Source organism: Phascolarctos cinereus, unplaced genomic scaffold (genome assembly GCF_003287225.1).
Source record: "Phascolarctos cinereus isolate Bilbo 61053 unplaced genomic scaffold, phaCin_HiC Scaffold_1;HRSCAF=81, whole genome shotgun sequence".
NCBI classification, from domain to species: Eukaryota; Metazoa; Chordata; class Mammalia; order Diprotodontia; family Phascolarctidae; genus Phascolarctos; species Phascolarctos cinereus.
In genome coordinates, this window is record NW_027555514.1 from 109477121 (window position 1) to 109502555 (window position 25435).

A 25435-nucleotide genomic window follows, 5' to 3' on the forward strand; every position below is an offset into this window, starting at 1 on the left:
TCATGATTTAGATATAAAGGCTGATCATGTAAGCAAACTGGGAGAGCAAGGAATAGTTTACCTTTCAGATTAATGGAGAACAGAAGAATTCATGACCAAACAGGGGATAGCAAACATTATGAAATGCAAAATGGATAATTTTGATTACATTAAATTGAAAAGTTTTTGCACAAACAAAGCCAATGCAACCAAGATTAGAAGGAAAGTAGAAAACTGGGAAAGAATTTTTACAACCAGTGTCTCTGATGAGGGCCTCATTTTTAAAATACATAGAGAATTGAGTCAAATTTATAAGAATACAAGTCATTCCCCAATTGAGAAATGGTCAAAGGATATGAACAGGTTTTTCTTAAAAGTTCACTGCTAATACTGACTTGCTTTGGGCTCCTGGGATAAGAATTTATCCTCCCTGTGTTAAACCTTCCCTATCCACCAATTAGGACTAATAATGTTTTCACTTATCTGCCTCCTGGGAACCTGTTGGAAAACTCACATTATAATCTGGCACACTGTGAAGTTGAGCAAGTCACTTCAGTTTTCTGGATGCTCAGTTACTTCATTTGTAAAATTAAAGGACAAGTTGGAATAGACCTACATTTTTGAAGGCCTCTTTTAATTAGAAATGAGAAAGGAAGGGAAGGAAAGAGGGAAGAAAGGAAGCAAAAGAAAGAGGGAGGAAAAGAAGTAAAGAGAGAAGGAAGGAAAGAGGGAGGAATGGAAGGAAAAAGGAGGGAGGGAAGGAAGGAGGCAGAAAAGGAAGGAAGAGGGAGGGGGGAAGGAAGGAGAGAAAGTTAAGAGAGAATAAGTAAAACGGAGAGAGGGAAGGAAAAAGGAAGGGAAGGAAAGGAAGGGAGGAAAGAGGAAGGGGAAGGAAGAAAGAGGAAAGGAAGGAAAGAGGAGGGATGGAAGGAATGAAAGGGAAAAAGGAAGAGGGTTGGGCATTTTTTTTTCCTCTTAGAGCTGAGAAAAAACTGGTGTTTAATGCCTCAAAACAGTAAAGGTCCTTTCTTGGTCCGATATATTACAATAGTTCCCGTGCTAGAAATCTCCTGATGCCGTGATAAATGAGGGCATCCTAAAATCTGTGCTGGAAGGTATATCGGAGGCCATATATACTCCATCTGCGCTTAAACAGAAATCTCTACAAAGTCCTTGGAAAATCATCAATCAGTACCTGTGTGCTGACGCAAGGGCATACGCGTTAGCGGTGTGACTGTGGCCAAGTCACGGCCCCTGGGTATCAGTTTCCTAATCTGTAAAATGGAGACAATGCTATGTGCCCACCCTACAGGGCTAAGTAAGAACTAAATGATGAGGCAATAGAAACTTTTAAAGCCTCATTTTGCAGATGAAGAGCCTGAGGCCCAGGGACTTCTGCCCAAAGTTACGCAGAGAGTTGTGTGAGTCAGGGTCTTAACTCCCTTCCTCTAATCTCGATGAATTTGATAAGGAGGCAGAGTCCAATTACAGTTTATCCCTTATTTAGCGCCCCCTACTAATTTAAAAACAAATACGTGCAGCTATGGGAGGCCCCCAGGGCTTGCACGAGTTACCTCCAGGAGAACTCGGGAGCCCAGAAACCAAAGCCGAGCCAAGGCGAAAGGCAGCAACCACCTCAGCTGCACGCAGATGAATTCTCCGTCTCGACCAATCAGAAGCCGGCTCATCCCCTTCCCTGCAGCAGCCAACCAATCGGCAGCGACCCCCGCTCGCTCCGCTCATCCCATTTAAGTAGCGCCTGGGGGCTCACGGTCGTAGTGTGAGGTTGTGGTGGCCAGTAAGTGAGTTTGTTTTCGAGCCGGTGTTCTGCAAGGCCGGATCATCATGGCTACCTTCCTCGTGCTCAGGAACCAAGCGAAGATGCCCATCGTGGGCCTGGGCACCTGGAAGGTAAATGCATGCTTACGCTGGCAGGACCTGCCCCTTCGGCCGGCTTGGAGGCCGTTGGGTGGGTCCGCCGCCGGCCACGCTCGCCCCCAGCCGCTCGGGCCCTGCGCTCTTGCGGGGGGGGGGAATTCGGGGGATGGGGGGGTCACCTCGCCTCCTCCAGGGGGCCTATTACGTGCTTGCTTTCCAACCCGCGGGCGAAACTGGTTGCTACTGGGGCTTGCACTGGGCCTTTGTAAGTTTTGCATAATTATTCCTGATTCTAGGGAAAACCTGGGAAGCCTGGAGTGGGGGGCCGAGGGGAAGGGGGAGAGGAATAAGCGTTTGATTTATTAAACACCCACTGTGTGCCCCGCACGGTGTTGCAAATCGCTTTGCAAAAAATATCCTATTCGATCTTTGTAACAACCCTTGAGAGGTTGGTGCTGCTTTGAGCCCTGTTGTATAGATGAGGAAACTTGAGGCAGGCACGGGGTTGCAGCAGCTGCAGATGTGACCTCAGGTGTTTAGAACCAATAGCACAGGGTACAGAGGGCCCCCCCCAAAAAAAACCCACCTAGTCGAAAAAAGCGCGCTAGAGCTATTCTCTTCACCCCCGCCGGCTGGGTTTCTGACCTCACTGCGGCCCTTAAATACGGAGCGAAATGTATTGATTTTGTTACTTTCCGCCGGGCTATCCGCCTTCAAGTCTCTAGGACTCTGCCCCCTTTAAACTGCTCATTACGGAGAGAATCTTGAGCTGCCACGAAATGGAAAAGTCCTGGATTGAAATTTAAAGGGAGGGGGGCGTTCCTGTGCTGTTCGGCCTCTCCATCACCCCTGCTCTTCCCGGGTTTGGGAGAGCCTTGGGCTGAGCTGCGGAGTCCGCAGGGAAGGTCCCCTTCCAGTGATTGACGTTTGACCAGAAGTCTGCCTTCTTCCCCAGGATTGCATTCTGGCCCAACCACGAGATGCGAGTCTTCCTCCTGTCCCCCCACTCCTGTTGGATTGCTAGCAAATCAGAGTCGAAGTTTTGGCTGCCTACTGTTTCCCTCCACCGAGTCCTATCTTCAAAAGTTGCCTCATTGGCCTTGACAGATTTCATATTGCCAAGGGCGGTAGTCTGCATATCCCCTAGATGTTTTTTTTATTATCTCTTCTTCTTTTGGGGGGAATAAATAGTATTTTATTTTTTCCAGTTACATGTAAAGATAGTTTTCAACATTCGTTTTTATAAGATTTTGAGTTCCAAATTTTTCTCCCCAGGATGGGCAAGCAGTACGATAGAAGTTATAAATATCTTTTATGCAGAGGCATAAAAGCCCTTTGCCTTCAACTAGGTGTATTGGGGGGAGGGTATGAATAGCATTTATAAAGCAGTTTAAGGTTTGCAAAGTGCTGTACAAGTAAATTCTCTCATTTCATCCTCACAGAAACTCTGAGGTAGATGTATAATTATCAGATATACAGACCTGGTATTACAGATGAGGTAATAAGAGGTAAGATTTGAACTCGGATCTTGCTGACTCCCAAGTCCAGTTCTTAATGCCACACTTTGTTATCAAGTGGTGGCCGACTCTTCATGACCCCGTTTAGGATTTTCTTGGCAAAGACAGATACTGGAGTAGTTTGCTGTTTCTATCTATAGCTCATTTTACAGATGAAGAAAGCAAAGCAAACAGGGATGAAGTGATTCACCCAGGATCGAACAGCTAGCAAAGAAAGTGTCAGAGGTGGTAGTTGAACTCTGGAACCTGAGTCTTCCTGATTCCAAGCCCAGCGCTCTGTGCACTGCACCACCTAATTGCCTCCATTATTTGATTATTACTTAACATTGCTTGTAGTTAGAATAGAACTTTTTTCTCCCCCTGGAAAACTTGTCAGCTAAGTTAATGAAAGGGCTGCTATATCCTTATGAAGTCGTTAAGGAGAGGAACCCTATTTTTATAAACCAGTAGAGGGGATTCGAAACATGATTAGCAAGTAAACAAATCAGTTTGTAAGCCAGGTTAAAACCCTTTTAAAATTATTCTCGGTGTGCTAGATGTGATAGGTTACATTCCCTCATTAATGTTCCCTGTCCTTAAGGGACTTATGGTCTGCTAGACTGGATGTGGCAGGCAAACAGATAAGGATACACAAGATAAGTTGAGGAGGGGGGTGAGAAAGTATTGACTAGTTAGCGGTGGAATTAAGAAATGCCCCCTCTTATAGATGGCACATTAGCTGGGCCTTGAACAAGGAAGAGACTGAGGTCCAGGAGGAAGTGCATTGAAATCATCTGATAGGGACAGCCTCTTCCTCTTGGCTCTCTGACCATTCCTGTCTGCTGGGAGCTATAAGAGAAGACCTTATTTCTATGAACGTTAGGTACCCATTGTATACAGAATACTGCTAGATGTGGGAGTTAGGTTATGGCTTCAGGGGTATTGCTAATAACTACTGGATAATTGATGGTAAGTACATAAGAGAGTTGGAAACAAAGTGTTACATAAATTGGGGTTGAGTGAGGTAGGAGAGGCCTAGAGAGCCGACCTCAAGAGCTGGGAAAACCCAGGTTCAGATCCTCACCTTAGACACGTATTGGCTGTGGGTCCCTGGGCAAGGGGCCTCGAGGTGCTGTGGGCACCTCTTCCAACTATAAATTGCAAAGAGGGTCATTAACCTGCCTTGAGAGTGAGTATTCTTCATGGAGGATTTCCATGACTGGTCCAGTTGCTATTCCTCTTAACTTGATGCATCATTGTATGGAACAGTCTAGTTCTGAGGCCTGCGCACAGCCTTGCATAATGCCATGTGCTCCTGGCTCACTATTGATTTTTGGCCCATAAATGCTTCTAGTTAAGGTATAGTTTTTCTCTACGAGAGCTCATCTTCTGTCTTTGTAACCAAATGATTCAGGTCTGCTAGATTAATTGGGTTAGAATTGAGCTCCCTTTGAGTGTAAGAATTCTGGAAGGGTTATTTTATTTTATTTCATTTTATTTGTTTGCTGAACTGGGTTGGTTAAAAACACCCAGACCTGAAGGTCATATATGGCCTTAGGATATACATAAACTGATTTAAAATGTAAGGACATTTCTTCTCATTTAGTTAAGCCCTGCCCGGATTCTTGTCCTGGAGACTATCAGTTCCCCTTAGGGGATACGTCAGAGCTGGGACATTGGTGGTGGAAGTCAATGAGAATCTTACCTCTCACAGTCCCCTAGTGCTGTGCGTTATTCTAGTCTGACCTCCTTAGGAAAAAATCAGCAATTTGGGACAAAGGAACTTTTTGAAGTTTGATTTTTTTAATTGGGTCTTTTTTTTTTAATATTAGGCAGTTGGGGTTAAGTGACTTGCCCAGGGTCACACAGCTAGTAGTAAGTGTCAAGTGTTTGGTCTGAGGCCGGATTTGAACTGAGGTCCTCCTGACTTCAGGCCCGGTGTTCTATCCGCTGCGCCACCTAGCTGCCACCGTTTGATTTCTCTTTAATGAAGGTGGATAAGATAAAACCCTGCAGTCCTGGTGCAGTTAGCAGATAACAAATCAGACCACTGTGGATTTGATTACTACCCTGAAGAGAAAGTGACCACTCAGAGGCAGAGGGGAGGGTGATGGAAAGAGAGTTCAGGAGGACCTGAGTTCAAATCCGGCCTCAGACCAAACACTTGACACTTACTAGCTGTGTGACCCTGGGCAAGTCATCTAATCCCAATTGCCTAAAATTTAAAAAATAAAAAAAAAATTAGGAGGGGTTTGAGTACTAGTCTGTAGAGCTTTCAAGTGGTGTCAACCTCTGTGAGCTTCGAGGTTTCCTCATTTGAAAAATAGAGATAATAGTAGCTGTAGTTCTCATGTCACAGGGTTGTTGTGAAGCCCAAATGAAACTGTGGAAAAGTGCTTTGCAAACCTCAAAGCGTTACATGTAAGTGCCTATTGTTATAGCAAAGAAACCTGGGCAATATTGAGCATGCCCCAAGTGCAGATGCTACAGAAGACATTTCCCTCACAAGTTCTACAGGGTGACTGGCATAGGCCAATGGGTATATTTCATATCTTCCATGATGCCTTTATAGAGTATCCTAGACTTGGTAGGAATACACATACCCCCCCCATGTATACACATATATTCATATATATATTCATTAGATTCATATATATATTCATTACTACCCCAAGTCTAGGATGCTGTATAAAGGTATCTATCAGTCTGTCTATATACATGCACACACATGTATTTTTTACTATTCTCTTTTGTTAAATACTTTTTACACCAGTAAACACTGGTAAAGTCTCATGAGTAATGATTTTGAATGAATTCAGTCCACAGAGTACCTCTAACATGGGGCTGATTTTGGAGGTCTCAACATTTGGAAAATTACTAATATGTGTATATGCAAGATTCTGTTTATTCAGTCCACAGAAGGTATTGTATTGGCTAATTTAGTATGTTCAGTTGTTTCAGTCATGTCCAACTCTTTCTGAACTCCATTTGGGGTTTTCTTGGCCAAGAAAAGTGGATTTCTAGTGGGTTAAGGGAAACAGGTTATGACCAAGGGTCATACAGCTAGTGAGTATCAAGAGTTAGATTTGAACTCAGGTCTTCCTGAATCCAGGCCTGGTGCTCTAGCCAGTGTACCACCTAGCCATCCTTCATGCTGAGTTAACTAACGAGATGGACTCCTTGTAATAACTTTTCATAAACTTTCCCCCCAGGGCTTCTGAGACCACCTAGACTAGATCATCTCTAAAATCCTTTTCAGCTCAAAAATTCTGTAATTTGTAAAATAGCAGTAACGATGCCTGTACAGCTTTCTCCACAGAGTTTGAGGAGAGCACTTTGTGAACCATAATTTGCAGTATAAAGCTAGAGTTATTACTATATCATCGTGTAATTAAAATACTTCCCTATCACATTGGGAAACTGACAAACTAAAATAAAGCCCATCAAATTCTCTTGAAGAATTGTCACTTATCGTGAGAACCCAGCCCTTCGTTTTAGGGTATTTTCATGAAAACTGTAATTCTGTGAACATTCTGAGTTCAGCACTCTTTAGACTTGGCCTCTTGTCATTGGTAACATATCTCGTGATAAAGGTGGTTGATTTCTGGGGGAGTTGCTAGGATTAGTCATTGTGACCTCGGGCAGGTCCCTTAAAACTTCCTTGGGCTTTGGTTTCCTTATTTGTAAAATGAGGCGGTTGGATTTGATGACTTCTAGGATCTCTTTAACTTTAATCATGGTTTGGATTCTTTTAAATTACTACTCATGGAAGGGGGAGAAGAGAATAAGCATTTATATAAGCTCCTACTATGTGCCAGGCACTTTGCTAATCACTTTTTACAAATATTATGTCATTTGTAGGTGCTGCAAAGTAAGTGCTATTACTATCATCCCTATCTTATAGATTAGGAAACTGAGGCTCAGAGTTTGTGATTTGCCCATGTTCGTATACCCTAGTAAGTGGGATTTGAACTTGTGTCTTCCTGACTCTGGGCAGCTAGGTGGCACAATGGATGGAGCACTGGGCTTGGAATCAGGAAGACTTGGGTTCCCAAGTTCAAATCCCACTTCAGACACTTGCTGTGTGACCCTGGGCAAATCACTTAACCCTGTCTGCCTCAGTTTCCTCATCTGTAAAATGAGCTGGAGAAGGAAATGGCAAACCACTCTCGTATCTTTACCAAGAAAACCCCAAATTGGGGTTACAAAGAGTCAGACGGGCCTGAAACTGCTGAACCAGTAACAACTTCTGCCTCTAGTCTCAGATCCCTAAACGCTGGACCACCAGCTGACTCCACGGAGACTGACTCTTACTGACCCTTACTGACCCGTTTTCCTTCCCTATCCTGCATATTTCTTCCTTTTCCTGACACTTCATCTTCATCATCTCTTAAAGTTTTTTGGGTCCTTGACTCTCCATACAGTAAGTGCTTTCTAATAACCACTGATTTCACTCTGGCATAGGCCTTGAAACTCGTTTGAAAGGACGATACTTTTTTTTCCCAGCCAAAGACAAGGTTTATTTTAATAAACCATATTATTATCCACCATATTAGCCAGACTTTTAAGGAATCTGAGCACCTGTGAGCTCTTGGCTAGATTGTAAGAATTTGAGCAGTGGCTAGATTTTAAGAATCTGAGCCAAGGACAATAGTTTTACTTAACTTACTATAGGAGTAAAAAAATATATATATACACTTTTGTGTTTAAGACATTGTAGAAAACGGCCTTTCATTTTTCTAGATAAAGTGTTCAAGGCTAAGTAGCCAGTGAATGGGAGTTAAAGGGTAAATTCTAATCTGGGCTGAGTTGCTCGTTTGCACAGCAAATATTATGTGTGCTGCTCCCCCCACATTTCTTCTCTTCCCTCCCACCCCCGATAAGCTAAAGGAGAACTCCCAGCTCTTTAGGCAGCCTGTTGAGTTATTTAATGATAACAGAGATGCTCTGATTGAATTTGAAAAACATTTATCATGCATCTGCAGTGAGCAGAACACTTTGCTAGGCACTGGGGTTGGAGAGAAAGTTTATTGGATTCGAAAAGGACACGAAGCTAGGAAGCGTAAGTAATTTGGTTGGATGACAGGCTCCAAAAAAGCTGGAATATTAGGCTAGATATAAAAAGATGAAATTTAATTAATTTATTTTAAACTTAAATACAAAAATATAAATACACCATAAGAAAAGAAAAAGAAGCATTATAAACTTAAATACAAAATAAGAAAAGGAAATAAAGCATTGCCATGTGCACAGCAGAACATAAGAGAATTCAGCAATAAATTGCCATTTCTAGAAAGCCTATATAATAAATACTGAGCATTGTGTTGAAAACTGCCCATCTTTTCTTTGCTTCCTTGTAAGTTTTCTTTTGTTTTCTGCTGTGTACTTTCTACTTTGTTCTTTTCTCCCTCTTCCCTCCCCAAGAAGGTACAATTAAGTGTGGGTATAAATATTTATATAGATATGTATATGCATGTGTATGTATATATGTATACATGTATACATATCTATGTACACATACAAATATACATATGTACACACAAAAATATGTATGCATATATACATACTTAGATATCTATAATCATATACTTATATGTAGACATATACATTCATATGCATCTGTGTGAGACTCTGCTATACTTCTTTGTCCTCTGTCTCTCTGAGGGTAGATAATCTCTTTGTTATTAAGTAAAAAGATGAAATTTAATAAGAAAGTCAGGTTTTAAACTTGGACCCCAAAAATCAACTTCACGAGTGTGAGAAGGTGAAAGGGAAACCAGACAAGCCATTCTTCTGAAAAAGGTCTGGGGATTTTAGTGGACTACAGGTTCAGTATTGGTCACCCATTTGATTAGCAGCCCAAGAGAGACATAGCATCCAGGACATATTGTCCAGGTTAAAGGATTTGTAGATATTTTTATCCTCAAAAAGAGAAGATTTGAGGAAATGAAAGCTATCTTCAAGCATTTGAAAGTTTCTCATGTGATTGGCCCTGGATTGCAAACCTCTAGTGAGAGGAAGTTAAAATGAGGGTAGAATTAACCTGATAGAAGGAAAAATTTCCAATACCCTTCCCTGTGGGGCTTCAGTCAAAGGTGGGGTGACATCCAAGTCAGTAGAATGGATTCCCGTTTGGGTCAGTTTTGTTGGACTAAATGGCTTCTGACATTCTCTGATTACGTAGCCCTTATTCTCCTGAGGTGGTTATTCTCAAGGAGGGGGACCATGGAAAGCTTGCAGAAATTGCATTTGGGTTTTCAAGGGGAGGAATTTCGTTAGTAGATTCTGTTATAGTCACAAAAGTTCCAATACCGGTGCTTGGATAGGTATGTGTCACATGCTGTTGGCTCTAGCCCCTGGTCTTGAGTAAATTGATGGGCCACTGCCAATCCGTTCAATTAAATCCCATAGATATTATGTACCCAGCAAAGCATGGTATTGGATTTGGAGTTAGAGGACCTGGTTGTGAACCCCAGCTCTGCTATGACTGTATGACTTCAGACAAGTCATTAAACCTTTAGTCCTCAGTTCCACACCTATATATCAAATCTTAGATAACCAAGAATGGATTGTATGGCATAGGCAAAATTGACATTGGAGATCAGAGGATAGGAGCATTTAGAAAAGTGCTCATAGAAGAGGCGGAACTAGGATGTAAGCACGTACAGTCATAGTTTTGGGTTTTTTATCTTTTATTTATTTTGGGGGGAGGGAGTCAGGATTAAGTCATTTGCCCAGGGTCACACAACTGGATTTGAATTCATGTCCTCCTGACTCCAGGGTGGGTTCTCTATCCTCTGCATCACCTAGCTGTCCCTACAAGATCATAGTTTTAGAGTTAGGGGCATCTGTTTTCCACCTCTTCTCTTTTACAAATGAAGAAATTGAGACCTGGGAAGGATTGAGTGACTTATCTAAGGCCATATAAGTAGTGACAGCCCAGATTCCAACTTTGGTGGATAGGCTCTTAAAATCTAGCCCTCCCTCTGCGGCACCAAGTGACCTCCTAATGTTTCTGGCCCATTGTGAAGTTTTTCTTTAGATGTGGTCTCTGGATAGAAATAATTGTCATTCCTTAGGATAGGTTTTTAGCTCATATTTTATATTACTTTCCCTTTCAGTCCCCTGCAGGCAAAGTGGCTGAGGCAGTGAAGGCTGCAATCAATATTGGATACCGCCATATCGACTGTGCCCACGTCTACCAGAATGAGAATGAAGTGGGTGAGGCCATCCAAGACAAGATCAAGGAGAATGTTGTGAAACGGGAAGACCTCTTCATTGTCAGCAAGGTATGTAGTTTGACTTCTGGTCAGGCTGAGGGGGTTTGAATTCATGCCCTGTTCTGTAGAGTTTTTTTTTTTACTCCAATTAAATCAAAATTCTTAGCTTGATAGTAGCATTAATTTTAGACAGTAGTTAGTGGGAGGACTTGTCCAGTGTGTAATCAAGGGTAGTGTGCCATATTTGATATGTTAAACATCTGCAGTGGGCAAGGCACTGTGCTGAGTGCTGGAGATACAGAGGCCTAGATGGAAGGGGACATGTGTTGTTTTTTTTTTTCATCAAGAAAGGACTGTTTTGCTTGGGAATGGGGGGTTGAGATGAGTGTGTGTGTGTGTGTGTGTGTGTGTGTGTGTTTGTGTAAAATAATATGAAGAACTGAGCCTTGGAGGAAGCTAGAAATGCTAAGAAGTAGAGATGAAGATGGAATAAGTACATTCTAGACCTACAGGGGACAGCCTGTGTTAAAGAATGACTTGTTCCCACTCATTCGGAGGTGTTCAGGGAGGACTAGCTCCTCTGGTGTGAGGGTTTGCTGAGCCCTTTTCAGGTTTGCTCAGCCACCTTCCGTGTCTGCCTGGTACTCAAGTTTCACCTTTGGCTCCAAGAAGCTTTACCATGTATAGTAGCCACACCCTGTTAAAATTGTCTTAGCGGACAGGCTAAACCAGGTTGAGGGTAACTGATAGGCCTCCAACGCATTGGTGAGTTGGGGGTTGTCTACCACAAGCATTTGAAGACATTTTGGCAGAATGGGCAAACGAGAATGATTTATTTCAACAGCCATGAAGGTTGCTGAAGCAAGTGCTGTGGAGTGCTTAGACCAAGCCTGTACAACATACAGCCTGCTGGCCGCTTGTGCTTTACCAAAGCAGCCTGTGGCCTGGATGTTGTGCAGGCCTGTTTCACGTAATGGATGTTTTTTGAGGGCCACCAAAATCCTTTGGCAGGCAGCAAGTGGGCTTCAGGCCATAATGGGCCCGAGGGAGGTATGTTGTGCAGGCCTGTTTACATCCTCTGTATCTTTCATGGGCTGTAAGAGGTGCATGCAGTGTTGTACAAGCCTGGCTTAGACCTTGGTCAGACGTGGAAGATGCCAAGGTCATCCACTGTATTTTGAGCCATTGCTAGTCATCTTGACTTTTGTCCTGTCACTGGTCTTTGATGACTGTAGAAGACATCGTGAGGCTGATGACTTTGTGCAGCTCTGCCTCACTTAAATCTAATCCACAAGCAGTCAGGACGTCACCCCGTGATGTCAATGGTCCTCTTCGAGGATGGACAACAGGAAACTCGTTTAAGGTATCAGATCTATAGTCTTAAAAACAAATTCAGTGATAGATGTCAGGGGAGGGAGTCCATTTTAGATTATTTAAGAGGTCAACAGTTTCTTTGTCTTGGGACAAGAGAGGCCTTTACCTCGGTAAGTAATTAACCAGTAATGGTTAATTTTTTAGCAGCGCTATTACTCTACTTCCTCACCTTTTCTTCACCTTTACTCAAGCTCTCTCCTAGTCCTGGAATGTCCCTTCCTCCCATCTGTTTGAACTCTCCTGTCCTTTAAAGGTCTAACTCAAACCTTGCGTCTTCCCTGAAGGCTTATCTTGTGCATCTGACAAGAACTTTCTTGTCAGCAGTGACAGCATTCCGTGCCTTGTTGTTTTCTCCTGTGTAGCTGTGGTGCACGTACCATGAGAAAAAGTTGGTTAAGTCAGCCTGCCAAAAAACTCTGAATGACTTGAAGCTGGATTACCTGGATCTCTACCTTATTCATTGGCCTACAGGATTTAAGGTACGGCTGTTCTCTCCAGAAGCCCCTATTTCTAGAGCTGCTTGAAATATACAATGCAATTTCCAAAGGGGAAATAGAGCGAGACCTTCATGAGAATCTGGTGTAGGGCAAGTTGTTTTTAATCTTCGTTTCAAATATTTATTTATTTTAAATTTTCAGCATTCACTTTTATGAGATGTTAAGTTTTAAATTCCCCCCCCCTTCCCCTTCCCCTTCCCCTTCCCCAAGACAGCATGCAATCTGATAAAGGATATACATGTACAATCATATTTAATCTTCATTTAGAGCTAGAAGAATTTGGGGTTTTAAGATTTGGTGACTTGTCCGTGACCACCCAAGGAGAAATTGTCAAAGCTCTTTGAGTTTGGAGGCTTTCTTCATGTGTACTTCCTGGTCCTTTGGAGACCTCTAATTCCTTTGTTTAGTACATGGATCTCTTAATACAGAACATGTATGTGGGTTTTTTGGTCAGCAATGATTAGAAATGAGCTTTCTGAGAAGAATCCACCTCTGAATATTGGGCTTCACTAAATCGAATTGGCTTGTTGGGGCCACTGATTATCTATATATATGGATTTGTTCCCAAACTACCTTAAAAAAGGAGATGTTTTTGGTATGTTCCTTTCAGAAAAAGGAAAGCCTTCTAAGGAAATTTCATTTGTGTCATTGTATCTTGTCTATGAATTTCAATTTATGTTTCTGTGTCTTGTCTATGACAGTCTGGGGACGATCTTTTCCCGTTGGATGACAAGGGCAATATGATTCCCAGTAACACGAGCTTTTTGGATACGTGGACGGTAAGACAATCACTGTCTTAGTTGGACTCTTTGGGGTGTGACTAGGGAATCATTTGAGGTCTTTACTAGAGTCCTATTGTCTCATCGAATCTTTCAGCCATGTGTTTGTGCTTCCATATGAACTCCTATTCGATTTTTTTGGTGGGTTTCCTGTTTTCTTAGCAGAATCTGGCTTGGCTTTTATTCATTCCTTCAATAAACATTAAGCCCCCAAATGCAGAGCATTGTGCTAAGTGACAGGGGAGATACGTTTTTTTAGATGACATGGTCTGTGTCTTCTTGTAGTTTCAAATTTTACAGGGGAGATAAGACAAAACACAGATAAACTGTAGTATTCAACATTGTATAAGTCATGACTTCAAAAGTCAGAAATAAAAGTGCAAGGTCCAAAGGAGAAAGTTCTTGCCAGATGGACAGACAAGGCTTCAGGGAAGAGGTGGCATTTGAGTTGGATTTTAAAGGATAGGAGAGTTCAAATAGATGGGAAGAAGGGACAATCGTAAGACTAGGAAACGGCTTGAGTGAAGAAAAGGTGAGGAAATAGAGTAGTAGAGCTGCTAAGGAATTTTGAACAGAAAAGCAGTATGGTCAGAAGAATGGTTAAGTATGATTCTGGCTGTGGAAGAGGTAGTAGTACCTATTCTAAATATGTATACTATACTAATATAATATACTAATAGGCAGTAGAAAATATATGTGGGCAGATCTGTTAGGAAACTCATACACTTGTGCCAGTAGATAGTAAGGAGGACATGTACTGGGATGGTGAAATGAAGCGGTCAGTCAGTAAATATTACCAGACACCTGCTATGTGCTAGGCACTGTGCTAAGTCTCGGGGATATGTAGAAAGGCAAAACTCAGTCCCTGCTGTCAAGGAACTCGCAGTCTTAGTGGAGCATACAACATGACAACAACAAGGTACAAAGATATTTATTTACAGGGTGCGTCAGAGATAATTAGCAGAAGACACTAGCATTAAGGGCCAATAGAAAGGCTTCCTGTAGAGGGTAGGATTGCAGGGTATGTGGGGGTTGGGAACTGTAAGATGTAAGAAGACTGGGAAGTTAGGAAGGGCCAATAGGAAAGGCTTCTCGTGGAAGGTAGGATGGCGGGATATATGGGGGGGAAGGTACAGAATGTAAGAAGATCAGGAAGGTGGGAGGCTGGTCATGAAGAACCTTGAATGACAAATGGGATTTTACATCTTATCCTGGAGAAACAAAGAGCCACTAGAGGTGATTGAGTTGGGGAGAGGAGATGGTCGGATCTTTGCTTCAGGGACGTCAGTTTGACAGCTGAGTGTGAGGAGAGACTTGAGCCTGGCAGACATACCAGCAGGCTATTGCAATAGTCCAGGCATGAAGCGATCAGGGCCTCCATGAGGGTGGGGGGCAGTGTCAGAGGAGAGAAGTTATGAAGGGGAAATAGACAAGACCCTTGGCAACAAATTGGATATAGGGAGATGAGAGAAAGTGAGGGTCAGGGATGACATGTAGATTGCCAACCTGGGTGCTTGAAAAGATGGTGGTAACCTTAACAGTAATAGGGAAGTTAGGAGGTTTTAGGGGAATAGATAATAATGAATTCAGTTTGGGGCATATTGAGTTTAAGATATCTACAGGAAATCTAGTTCTACATGTCCGCTGGATAGTTGGAGATGCGGTTCTGGAGGTCGGCAAAGAAGTTAGGACTGGATGCCAAAGATATTGCAGAGAAACAATTGATAAAACTTGGTCCCTCTGATGGACTGTTCCCTGTCCTCAATTAAATCCAAAGTATCAAACATGGGGAACTGGGTAAATGGTGATATTGGGAAGGAAGAATGGGACTAGGAGGAAAGGTCACAAGTTCAATTTTTGATATTTTGAATTTTGATGTACTGGTGGGCAGAGCAGTTATTGTGTAGTCAGTGATTGATGGCAGAATCTTAGGGTGAGAGCCAGAGGGGCTTTCAGAGGACATCTAGTAGACTAACACTCTCATTTTACCCATCATCACCATCATCATCGTAGCTAATGTTTATATGGTATGTAGATTTATATCTCATTTGATCCTCAAAACAACCTGGGAGTAGGTGCTGTTTTGTTATCCTCATTTTACAGATGAGGAAACTGAGGCAGTCAGGTTAAATCACCCAGCCAAGAAGTGTCAGGCCAGATTTGACCTAGCCTTTCAGACTCCCAAGTCCAGCCCCTTTCTCAGAAGGGAATTTAGATATTAGAGATACAGCTTTGGAAGTCATTTGCTTAGGAATGGTTACAAAACACTTGAGGATGAGTGGGATTGCAAAGAGGAATAGTAGATGGCCAAAGAGAGACCCTTGGGCAGCACCAACATTGACTTTGGGAAGATGATAAGTTGTCAGTAAAGGAGATTGGGAAAAACAATCAATGAGGTAGAAGGAGAACCAGTTAATACTGGGTGTCTAAGGCCATGGGAGGAAGGAGCATCCAGCAAAAACATAAGCAAGCAAGAGAGGTCAAGAAGGAAGACTAAAAATTGCTTTTTTTTTTATTGTTTTTAGCATTTGGCAATTAGATAGTTGTTAGGGAACTTTAAGAGAGTAATGTCAGTAGAGCAGGAGGGAGAGAAACCAGATTAACAGAAGCTGAGGAGAAAGTAGAGGTATCAGTTATACACAACTTTAATGAATTATGACATAGCCAGAAGACAGAAGGGAAGACTTTTTAGGGTTGGGTAGACATGAGCTTCCTCATGGGAAATTAGGAATGAATGGAGGAGGTAAGTGGGAATTGAGATCTATTCGCTAACCCATTCTTTCTGGAAGCTATTCACACCTCATTTCTTATCAGACCTCTTACTGCATCCTCTCCTCAAGCCTCAGCCAAAGACCTTGCTTCATACTTCACTGAAAAAGAAACAAAACAGGCCATTTGCTAAGTGCCCCTCCTCCTGTCTTAGTCAGATGTCTTCCCCTACTTTCTCTTCCTTCACTCTGCTCTCAAGAAGTGTTTTAGTCATTCACAGACCCTCCTGTTTTCAGGCCATGGAAGAGTTGGTGGATGCAGGCATGGCGAAAGCCATTGGAATCTCCAACTTCAACCATGACCAGATTGAGAGCCTCTTGACCATGCCGGGGCTGAAGTACAAGCCGGCAGTTAACCAGGTAAACTCTAAAGAGAAGATGGTGCCCTTGACCTGTATTTTTGGACCATATGACTCTGATACTATGTAGACATTTAACAGCCAGGAAATAGGTTTCATGGTATCTTGTTTTAGGACTTCACTTCTGGTAAAGAGAAGGGATCTGGGAGATTGGTGTTGTCAGACTCCAAGGACCAAATCTATTTTGGCAAACCTTGGAAAATTAGAGAATCTTAACAGTCTTTTGACCCTATGACAATGATATCTGGGCTGTGGTTCCTATCACAGAGAATTCTCCTTACAAAAGCTTTAATAAACTCAACCCAAATCATCAGTAGGGAGAGAAATACTTGGGATCAGTGGTTGAGGGTGAGATCAGGGTGTGTCCTGGGGCAAGTCATTCACTTGTTCCAACACTTTGTTGATTTACAGATCGAGTGCCATCCATATCTCACCCAGGAGAAGTTGATTGCATATTGCCAGTCCAAGGGCATTGTAGTGACAGCCTACAGTCCCCTTGGTTCTCCAGATCGGCCATGGTAAGGAATTTAAGGAGCTGTGATTTCCTGTCTTCTCACAAGGGGTAGAAGCAAAGAGAGGCAATGTTAATTCTAAGGGAAATGCTTCTGGTGCCTGCACAGCAAGCCCATCCAATTGGAGCCCTTTGTTGGTTTTATTGAGGGGTGAAAGGGCAGGTTCAGGATTTAACCATTGATTATCTCATAGAATAGCAGTATTGTGTAGTAGGAGAAGAGGACCTGCCTCTGAGACAGGAAAACTTGGGTCTGAGGTTCTGCTGTAGATGCATGCCAGCATGGGCAGATCATTGACTGCCCCTGGGAAACTCTCAGAGACTATAAGTCTTAGATGAGTTTTGCTAGTCTCTAAGACTTTTGCATGTGGGGAGTTCTTTACACCAATGAAATAACAGCTCTTAAACTCCACCCCTGAAAAAAGGAAAAAAAACTAAAAAGGACCTTGCAAATTAGGAATTCGAGGCCCATAGAAGTTATAAGTAACTTGACAAAGGTCACCCAGGTAGGTAGCAGACCTAGGATTTTAGTACTATGCCACTTCCAACAAGATTTCTTGTTTTTCTAGGAAAGGCTCAGTGGCATTTGTACAAAAGTCTAAGGCTTCAAATCCCATCTTAACTCACTTGAGTGTACCTTGGGGAGCTTGGAGGAGCACCAAATGGAGCAAATAATATTCACTTGGCTTATACAGGTTCTGAAAGGAATTATTGGAGTTATTACTTTTATTTAAAATGAAAGTGACATGAAATTTAAAAGTAAAAAATGCATTAAAAAGTTAAATTTTAAATTAATTAAAATAAGAGTGCTTTTTCATATTTAACATCGTCTAATTCCTAGGGCCAAGCCAGAGGACCCTTCTCTCTTGAATGACCCCAGGATCCAGGCCATTGCAGCAAAGCACCAGAAAACCACAGCACAGGTACTGGGGGTGGGTGGGTTGCTGTTGCTTACAGGCCTTCACGTTTCTGTTTTTGGTGTCGTTTTTGCTAACACTCGCTGGAGGCTCTGCTTGAAGCTTCCTTTCCACTCTTCTCTCACCATCCTTACCACCTTCCCCCCAAATACAGCAATTTTAAGAAGCTCAGTTCTACTCTACATTTCTAAATGTAAATGGCAGAAGACAATGCTTTTATTCCATGGAATGATTTGTCCTAAGGAGGAAAGGGGCCTGACTCCTCAAGGTACTGGTAGTCCCAGATAGACCAGGGAAGAATGGAGTCTCTCTTTTTCTGTCTGCAGGTTCTGATCAGGTTCCACATCCAGAGAAAAGTGGTTGTGATCCCCAAGTCAATCACCCCATCACGGATTGCTGAGAACTTTCAGGTAAGATACCCTACAGGCCTTGTGTTTCCTCAGGGAACATGAAACATGCAGGCCAGTACCCCTCTGTTTGTCCTTTGAACAGAAGTTTTTAGCTTTTTTTGTGTCATGGACGCCCTTGGCAGCCTGGTGAAGCCATGGATCCTTCTCAGAATAATTAATGTTTTTAAGTACTTAAAATAGTAGGATTATAAAGGATTGTGATTATCCTGTAATTAAAATATAGTTACGATTATACTGAAATATACTTATCAAAATATTATTCAAAGTACATTAAAATTGCTGGGTTATTTCAGTCATGTCCTACTCTTTTATGACCCCATTTGAATTTTCTTGGCGAAGATACTGGAGTAGTTTGCCATTTCTTTCTCCAGCTCATTTTACAGATGAGGAACTGAGGCAAACGGGGTTAAGTGACAAGTCTAGGTCATGTAGCTAATAAGTGTTCAACTGGGTTTTGAACTTGGGAAGATCAGTCTTCCTGACTTCAAGCAAAGCATTGTCCACTATGACACCTAGCTGCCCCTATATATAAAAATACACTTAGCCGAAAGAAGAGAAAAGTTTGCAGACTCCGGGTTAAGAATCTCTGATCTAGACTGTGGTCATTGATGCTTCCACAGTAAATACCCAAGTAAGTAGCTTAGACAAGTGAACCTACCCCCATTTGCGGTTTCAGTGGCTCTGTTGGACTGACGGGGAACTTTATTAGATCACTGTCTTTGTCATCCTCCATTTTTCCCTCCCTGTTGGCTCCTTTGTCTCTGTCTGTAAACATGCCTAGGTCTTCCTCATTCTAAAAATAATTTCTTGACTCTGCAGTGCTCTCAAGCTACCATCCTATCTCTCCCTTCACCACCATCAACTTTCTCCCTGCCGCTATTTACAGCCAAATATCTAAAAATAATAGTGGCTTCTGTTTCTTCACCTGTTCGCTTGGCCCTTCTGAAATCTGTCCCTGTCACCCGAATGATACTACATTTGTTGGCTTCATTTTGTTACTTTTTAATGCAGTCTTTTAGAAAAAATTGGGTAGCTTTTTTTTTAATGACCTCATTTCAAATACATCCTTCTCTCCTACCCAAAGAACTATCCTTTATAACAGAATAAAAAACAAAGGAGGAGGTTAGGAAGTGATTCAGCAAAAATAATCAGCGTATCAATTGAGCATGATGACCAAATGCTGTGCTCTCTGTCCCTCGTGCATTTTCTACGGAAGGTCTGGGGCAGGGAGTGTGGGGTCAGGTCATTCATTACCCATCAGGAAAGGCTTCGTAGAGGAGGTGGCATTTCAGCTGGGTTTTAAAGAATGAGTAGGCATAGAGTAGGAAGGGAGAGCATTCCAAGCATATTGAATGGTACGAGCCAAGTCAGAGGTGGGAGGGCGCATTGAATGTTCAGGGGACAGAGGAATCCAGTTTGTCTGGAGATGTAGGGTGCATGGTGGGGATAAGATGAGGAAATAATAACTCCCTTTTAGACAGCACTAGACAGTGAAGAAAGTACTTTGTTCACCATAATCCTATGAGGTAGCTGAATGGAAAATACAAGTCATTCTGGCAATTCAAAGTTATCCAGGGAAACCCTCCCACCTCTGCATATGCATTTAATCATTGGGAGCCTTGGAAAGTGACACATCTCTGTCACTAGAAGTCTTCAGGCAGGCAGTTAGATAGTCACTGGTCAGCAACGCCTGTTTCAGGTATGAATACTTTGAAGGCTCCGAACTTTGTTGGTTTGGGTTTTCCCTTCACTGACAGAGATTGTAACCTCTGTGGCTTGTGTAACGGTCTTTGGAAGGTGCTGTGGTTTGAGCCTCTCTGAGCTCTCAGCTAGACTAGTTTTCCTGTGGCAGCCTGTAAGGACCCATACTCTGTAGTCATTAAACTCCATAAACACACGAGGTCCTGTCTTGACACAAAGCCAGTCCTTGTAAAAGGGCAAGGCTAATGCAGAATTTGGTCTTCCATCATAACACAGTATCTTAGGGTCCAGATGTCTCATGCAGTTGTCTGGTTTCTGAAAACATCTCCCCTTGGGCTGTCTGGAATGGGCCTGTTTTCAGGGCTTCTCTCAAGGAAGGGGCTTCTCACAGGGCTCCGCTTGCGACGCCTTCAGTGCTTCTAAAAACTAGGTCACAACCCCATAAGGGGTTTAAGACTAGAATATCTGCTTCTCTGGTTCGGGTTACTGGTAGAGGTTCTTAGTTGTTTCTGCTAAGATCTTTTGCAGAACAGATCTCAATATAATTTAGTACAGCCGCTTAAGTTTTGCTTTTCCAGAACTAGCTCATGTGGTGAAAACTAGCTCAAACCTTACGGTTCTAATCCTTTTAACAGCTGAGCTATAAGAAAAACATCCAATTAGGAGCCCATAGTTCATTTGAAACTTCAGAGAATTTAAGTCTTCATGTACCCCTTGCTGTTTTCATCTTTCCCTAAACTCTGTATACCTGGTTGGGGAACCCGCTTTGTTCTGTAAAGTTTGGATTCAGTCAAAGGGCAGCTCTTGAGGACCTGGAGGGCACTTATGGCCTCGAGGCTGCAGGTTCCCTTCCCCCCCCCCCCAAAGACAGTGCCCACAATAGGCTGAAGGAAGATTCTATCTGTGAAGATCTGACTTGTAAAATGATGCCTTCTGGTTAAAGATTTGTTATTTACCAGAGTAGCCAAAAAAAAAAACCAAACCAAACTTGGACTCAGTTTTACAGAACAAATCCTTTTATTAAGGGGTTTGTTCTATGAAGCTTGGATTCAATTAAAGGGCCTCACTTGAAGACCTAGAGGGACTATATTTTGGTTGTCCCCTTTTTGCAGAACTGAGAAGAGGAGCTTCCCTAGCATCTAATGGGCAATATCCCTGTCATTGTAAGATCGAAGGAATTCTTCAAGGTTTAAACACCCTTCCAGCTTCCCCAGAGGAAATGAGTCCTCTAAGGTTTAAGAACTCTTTCCTGGTAAAAACAGCACATCCCCTCAGAGAAAGTAAATTTTCTAAGGTTTTTAAGACTTCCCCCGAAAGGGCATCAATCCCTCTCATCATCAGAAGCTGAGATTCCCCCTCTTGAAGAAGGAAAAATTTCTTCAGGGGTTAAGTCCCCTCTGGGAACTGAGAGCCCACCTTGAGAAAAGGAATTTTTCAAGATTTTAAATTTCTTAGGAGGGTTGCCTCAAAGGAACTTATATAAAAAGGCTTTCTATTGTCAGTTATTTCCAAATTAACACACTGACCACAAAATGGCACCCCAAGACAGGCAGAATTATAACTTTTCTTACCTTTTAGCTTTCTTTCCTTGTGTGAGGCAAGCCTTCTTTTAAGGCACCAGACAATCTACAAATAAATAATAAAAGTAATGAACTTTCCTTAGACCATTTGAAACTCCTATGTCATTTCTCCAACTGTCATTTAGAGTGGCTGACTTCTTAAGGAAGAGGCTGTTTCCATGGTACCCAGATCTTCTTGTACAAATTTACTCTTTAGCTAGCATTAGTGATCTTTTCCCACCATGTTCAACTTTGAAAATTCATGTTCCTGGAAGGCATTATGAAGTCTCACTGTGATCCCCCTTCCAAAGCCGCTTGTAGGGTATTTAAATACCCCTTCTAGTAAATAATACCACTTCATACCTGGAATATATTTCCTCTTTACCTCCATCTCTCAAAATGCCTCGTTTCCTTCAAAATTAGGCTCAGGTACCATCTTATATATTTTTCCCCAGCTTCCATAGCCTTGTATTTTAAAATTTTTTGTTATTTTATTTTTATATTATTTCTCCAATAGAACATAAACTCCTTGAGGGCAGGCATTATTTCATCTTTTTGTCTTTGAATCCTCAGTGCCTTGCAAAGTACCTGACATATGGTAGGCTAGATATTACTGTGTGATTCCAGGTAGCATTTTGTGTCAAGGATTCACTGGAAACACTCTCTCTTTTTCAGGTGTTTGATTTCCAGTTGTCTGACGAGGAGATGTCAACTATACTCAGCTTCAACCAAGACTTCAGAGTCTGTGCCCTGGTCAAGTAGGTTTCTTCTGAATGTAATCTACCTATCTCGGCATCCATAGAACAAAAGAATGTGTACCCTTGGAGGCCCATGATCTCAAAGCTGTAGACCAGAGAAGGTCTGAAATGAGCTCCAAGGCTCTGCAAGAGACAGACATTCTAAGGAAAGGGCCTGGCTTGTAGCCTTCTATGAAGTCCTGCCCCCTCCCCCCCAATGTAGCTGCAACTGTGCTAAGAAATAGAATTGCTTCAGGCCCTGGCCAAAGCTACCTTTCAAACTGCTTGGACTAGAATTAGCACAGGAAATCTTTTGAAGGCCAAATGCTGAATTCATATCTTACCATGGGGCATGTTTTATGTTAGATGATGTTAATGATATTAAGAGAAATTAATGATATTAGGTACCCTCTAGGAGTAGTTCCTGTATCTTCCCCACAAAGCCATCTAGTCCAGTTCCATCATTTTGTAGTTGAGGAAACTAGAGGCCTAACGTGTTAAGTGACTTCCCCAAGGTCAGACAGGCAGTAAACATCAGAGGTGGGCTTTGAACTCTGATTCTACAAGTACTTCTCTTTCTACTGAACCTTGTTATCTCCTGTTAAATGTCCCATTGCAATCTAATTTCAGAACCTTGTGGGAGATAAGAAACCTATTGATCCCAGGTGGTCCTTCAGCTTCTCCTTTTGAGGAAAAGTTAATAGCTCAGTAGATAGTCTAGGTCCTCAGATACTGGCTAGCTGTGTGATCCTGGACAAGTCACTTAACCTCTGTTTGCCTTACTTTCCTCAACTGTAAAAAGAGGATAATAATAGTACCTGCCTTGTTAGGGTTATTGTGAAGATTTAAATGAAATAACATTTGTAAGAAGAACTTATATAAGTTCTGGGTTTTTTTTTAAAACCAGCTCTTCTACCTCTACCTTAAATGGAGATATTTCAGTCTTTAGCTTTGGCCTTTTGGTCTCTATTCTCTCTCCCTTAAATATACCACTTAGTCCCATGGCTTTAATGACCTGCCTTTTCTGCAGCTGACGGTCTTCCAGGTCTCTGATTTAAGCTTCTTCCAAGACTTGGAAAGGAATCATCTTGTCTAAAATGGAACTCTTCCTATTCCCTGATTTGCCTTTTTCTTGGCTGTCACCAGACCTAAAACCTTGGGGTGATCTTTGACTCTTGTATATGTATGTGTGTGTATATGTATATGTTTATATGTGTAGGGGCATATAAAAGTACAAGAGTTAGAGATACGCATGCATGTGTGTGTACATATAAACACATACGTGTTTTCTATTACATGTAATTTTATTAATATGTACACATGTTTTATATATAGAAGTATAAACTGTATACATGCATATATGTATTCATATGTGTATGTTTGTGTTTATATATACCTGTACACGCATGTGTGCATGCACACATATGTATATGAAACTAGGCACTTGTCCTGAGAGTCTTGCTTCCAAAATATCTCTTCTCATTCCTCTGCTACCTGAGGGTTTAATTCCTTTATCCTTTCATACCTAGACTACTTCAGTAACCTCCTAACTCAGGAGTTCTGAAAGTACGTGAACTTTTTTCTTCCCCCCCAGATGTTTTAATAACTGTACTTCAGTGTAATTGGTTTTGTAATTCTACGTATTTCATTTTATGCATTTAAAAAATTATTCAGAAAAGGGATGCATGGCACAAAAAACATTGGGAATCCCTGTAAGTAAGTGGCCTCCATGCTTCCAGCTTCTCTCCATTTCTTCACCCTCCCTTCTCCATCTCCACCCCCCGTCTCTACTAGAAATCTTATCCCAGGGTACCTTGTAAGTCCAGGTAGCTACAGAAAATTTTTCGAATAGAGAAGATAATCTGATCAGTCATTGAGTAAGAGTTTTTTAAGCATCTCTGTGTGCCATACACTCTGATTGATATTAAGCCCTGGCAATGCAGTAGTTTTTTTAGAAAGACTCAAAAGTTTTCTTTTCCCACCTTTTTTTTACCTCTTTTTTTTTTTTTCAGGGAGGCGGGGAGTTCTCCCTACCATGGAATTTTTGCTGCTACCTAAATAAATCCCTCACTGCTCCCCTCCTCCCCTAGAACACATCTTGAGCTTTCCCAGCATCCCCCTGTAACTTCTTGAATGATTCATATTTAAATAGCACTTTATATCTTCATGCCTTGTAATAAGAGCTCCCATTTATATAGCATATTAAGCTCTTCAAAATGCTCTTTGCAGCAGCCCTGAGAGAGAAGTAGTAAAAGCACCCTCATCCACATTGTACAGATAAAGAAACTACTTAAGTGATTTCCCCTCTTCCTCGCCAGCACCCCCACCCCACCAAGATCCTACAGGCAGCATAGTAAAGATGGGAACCCAGGTAGCCTGAATATAAATCCAGTGTGTCTCTGCCTTGAAACTACCCAATTCCTGGGACTCCTTCTAGGCCTGGTTCAGACCTCACGTTTATAGATCTGCCCTGTCTTTCCTGAAGTGATCTGAGCCTTTTCTGAACTCCTACAGCATGTGTCTGTATTGTTTATGTGCCGTTATGTTGTGGCGCTGCTGGTGCTCGTGTTAATCTCCCCCAGGCGACCAGAAGCTCTCTGAGGACAGGGCCTTGTATCCTCTTCTATTTAGCATCCTACAGGGCACAGTACAGCCGTGGCACATCTAGTACGGCCTCAGTAACTGTTGACTGATTTGGCAGAGTATATCATTAGGCTGAACTGCTGCCTTCAAGAGACCAGCCTTTGTAACTCATTCCCTGGACCATCTTTTCAGGACTTAATTATATTTTGTCTATTATAATGTTAAAAAAAAGGTATACTTTCCACCATCTTTCTGTCTTCAGTATGGTCAGTGTCCCTATGACGAAAGCAAATTTGTCTCTTCCCTTGCAGTGCTGCTTCTCACAAAGATTACCCCTTCCATGTGCCATTTTGAAGTTCTGGCCAGCTGCTGCCCAGTGTCCACACGATGGTCTCCTGATGCTTCCAGCTGCGCTGCCTTGTCTTGACAAGAGTATGTTGTTCTTCTTCATTGTATCAGTCAACCCTGGCCTCTGCTCCCAAGAGCTGGGTCAACCACAGAATACCGCCATCCTCCAGCCCAGCTAGGAGGAGTACAGAACGACTACTCCCTCCCCAGATGGGCCCTGCAAATAAGTTTTCTTTCTTTTAGTAACAAGTAGATTTCATCTGTTTGAAGTTATAAACCCTAACTTCTTGCTTTAAATTAAAAAAAATCTTTCACGTTA

At 42.2% G+C, this 25435-nt stretch overlaps 1 protein-coding gene across 1 annotated transcript; it reads left to right on the forward strand.

The window, feature by feature from the left end:
* The first annotated feature begins 1732 nt into the window (after positions 1-1732).
* On the forward strand, positions 1733-25435 carry AKR1B1 (aldo-keto reductase family 1 member B). The gene is made up of 10 exons (XM_021002324.2): positions 1733-1890; positions 10475-10642; positions 12310-12426; positions 13146-13223; positions 16229-16351; positions 16762-16868; positions 17703-17784; positions 18105-18188; positions 22124-22206; positions 25080-25435. Exons 1-10 carry the CDS (start codon positions 1825-1827, stop codon positions 25120-25122), a joined length of 951 nt encoding a protein of 316 aa, XP_020857983.1. The 5' UTR covers positions 1733-1824; the 3' UTR covers positions 25123-25435.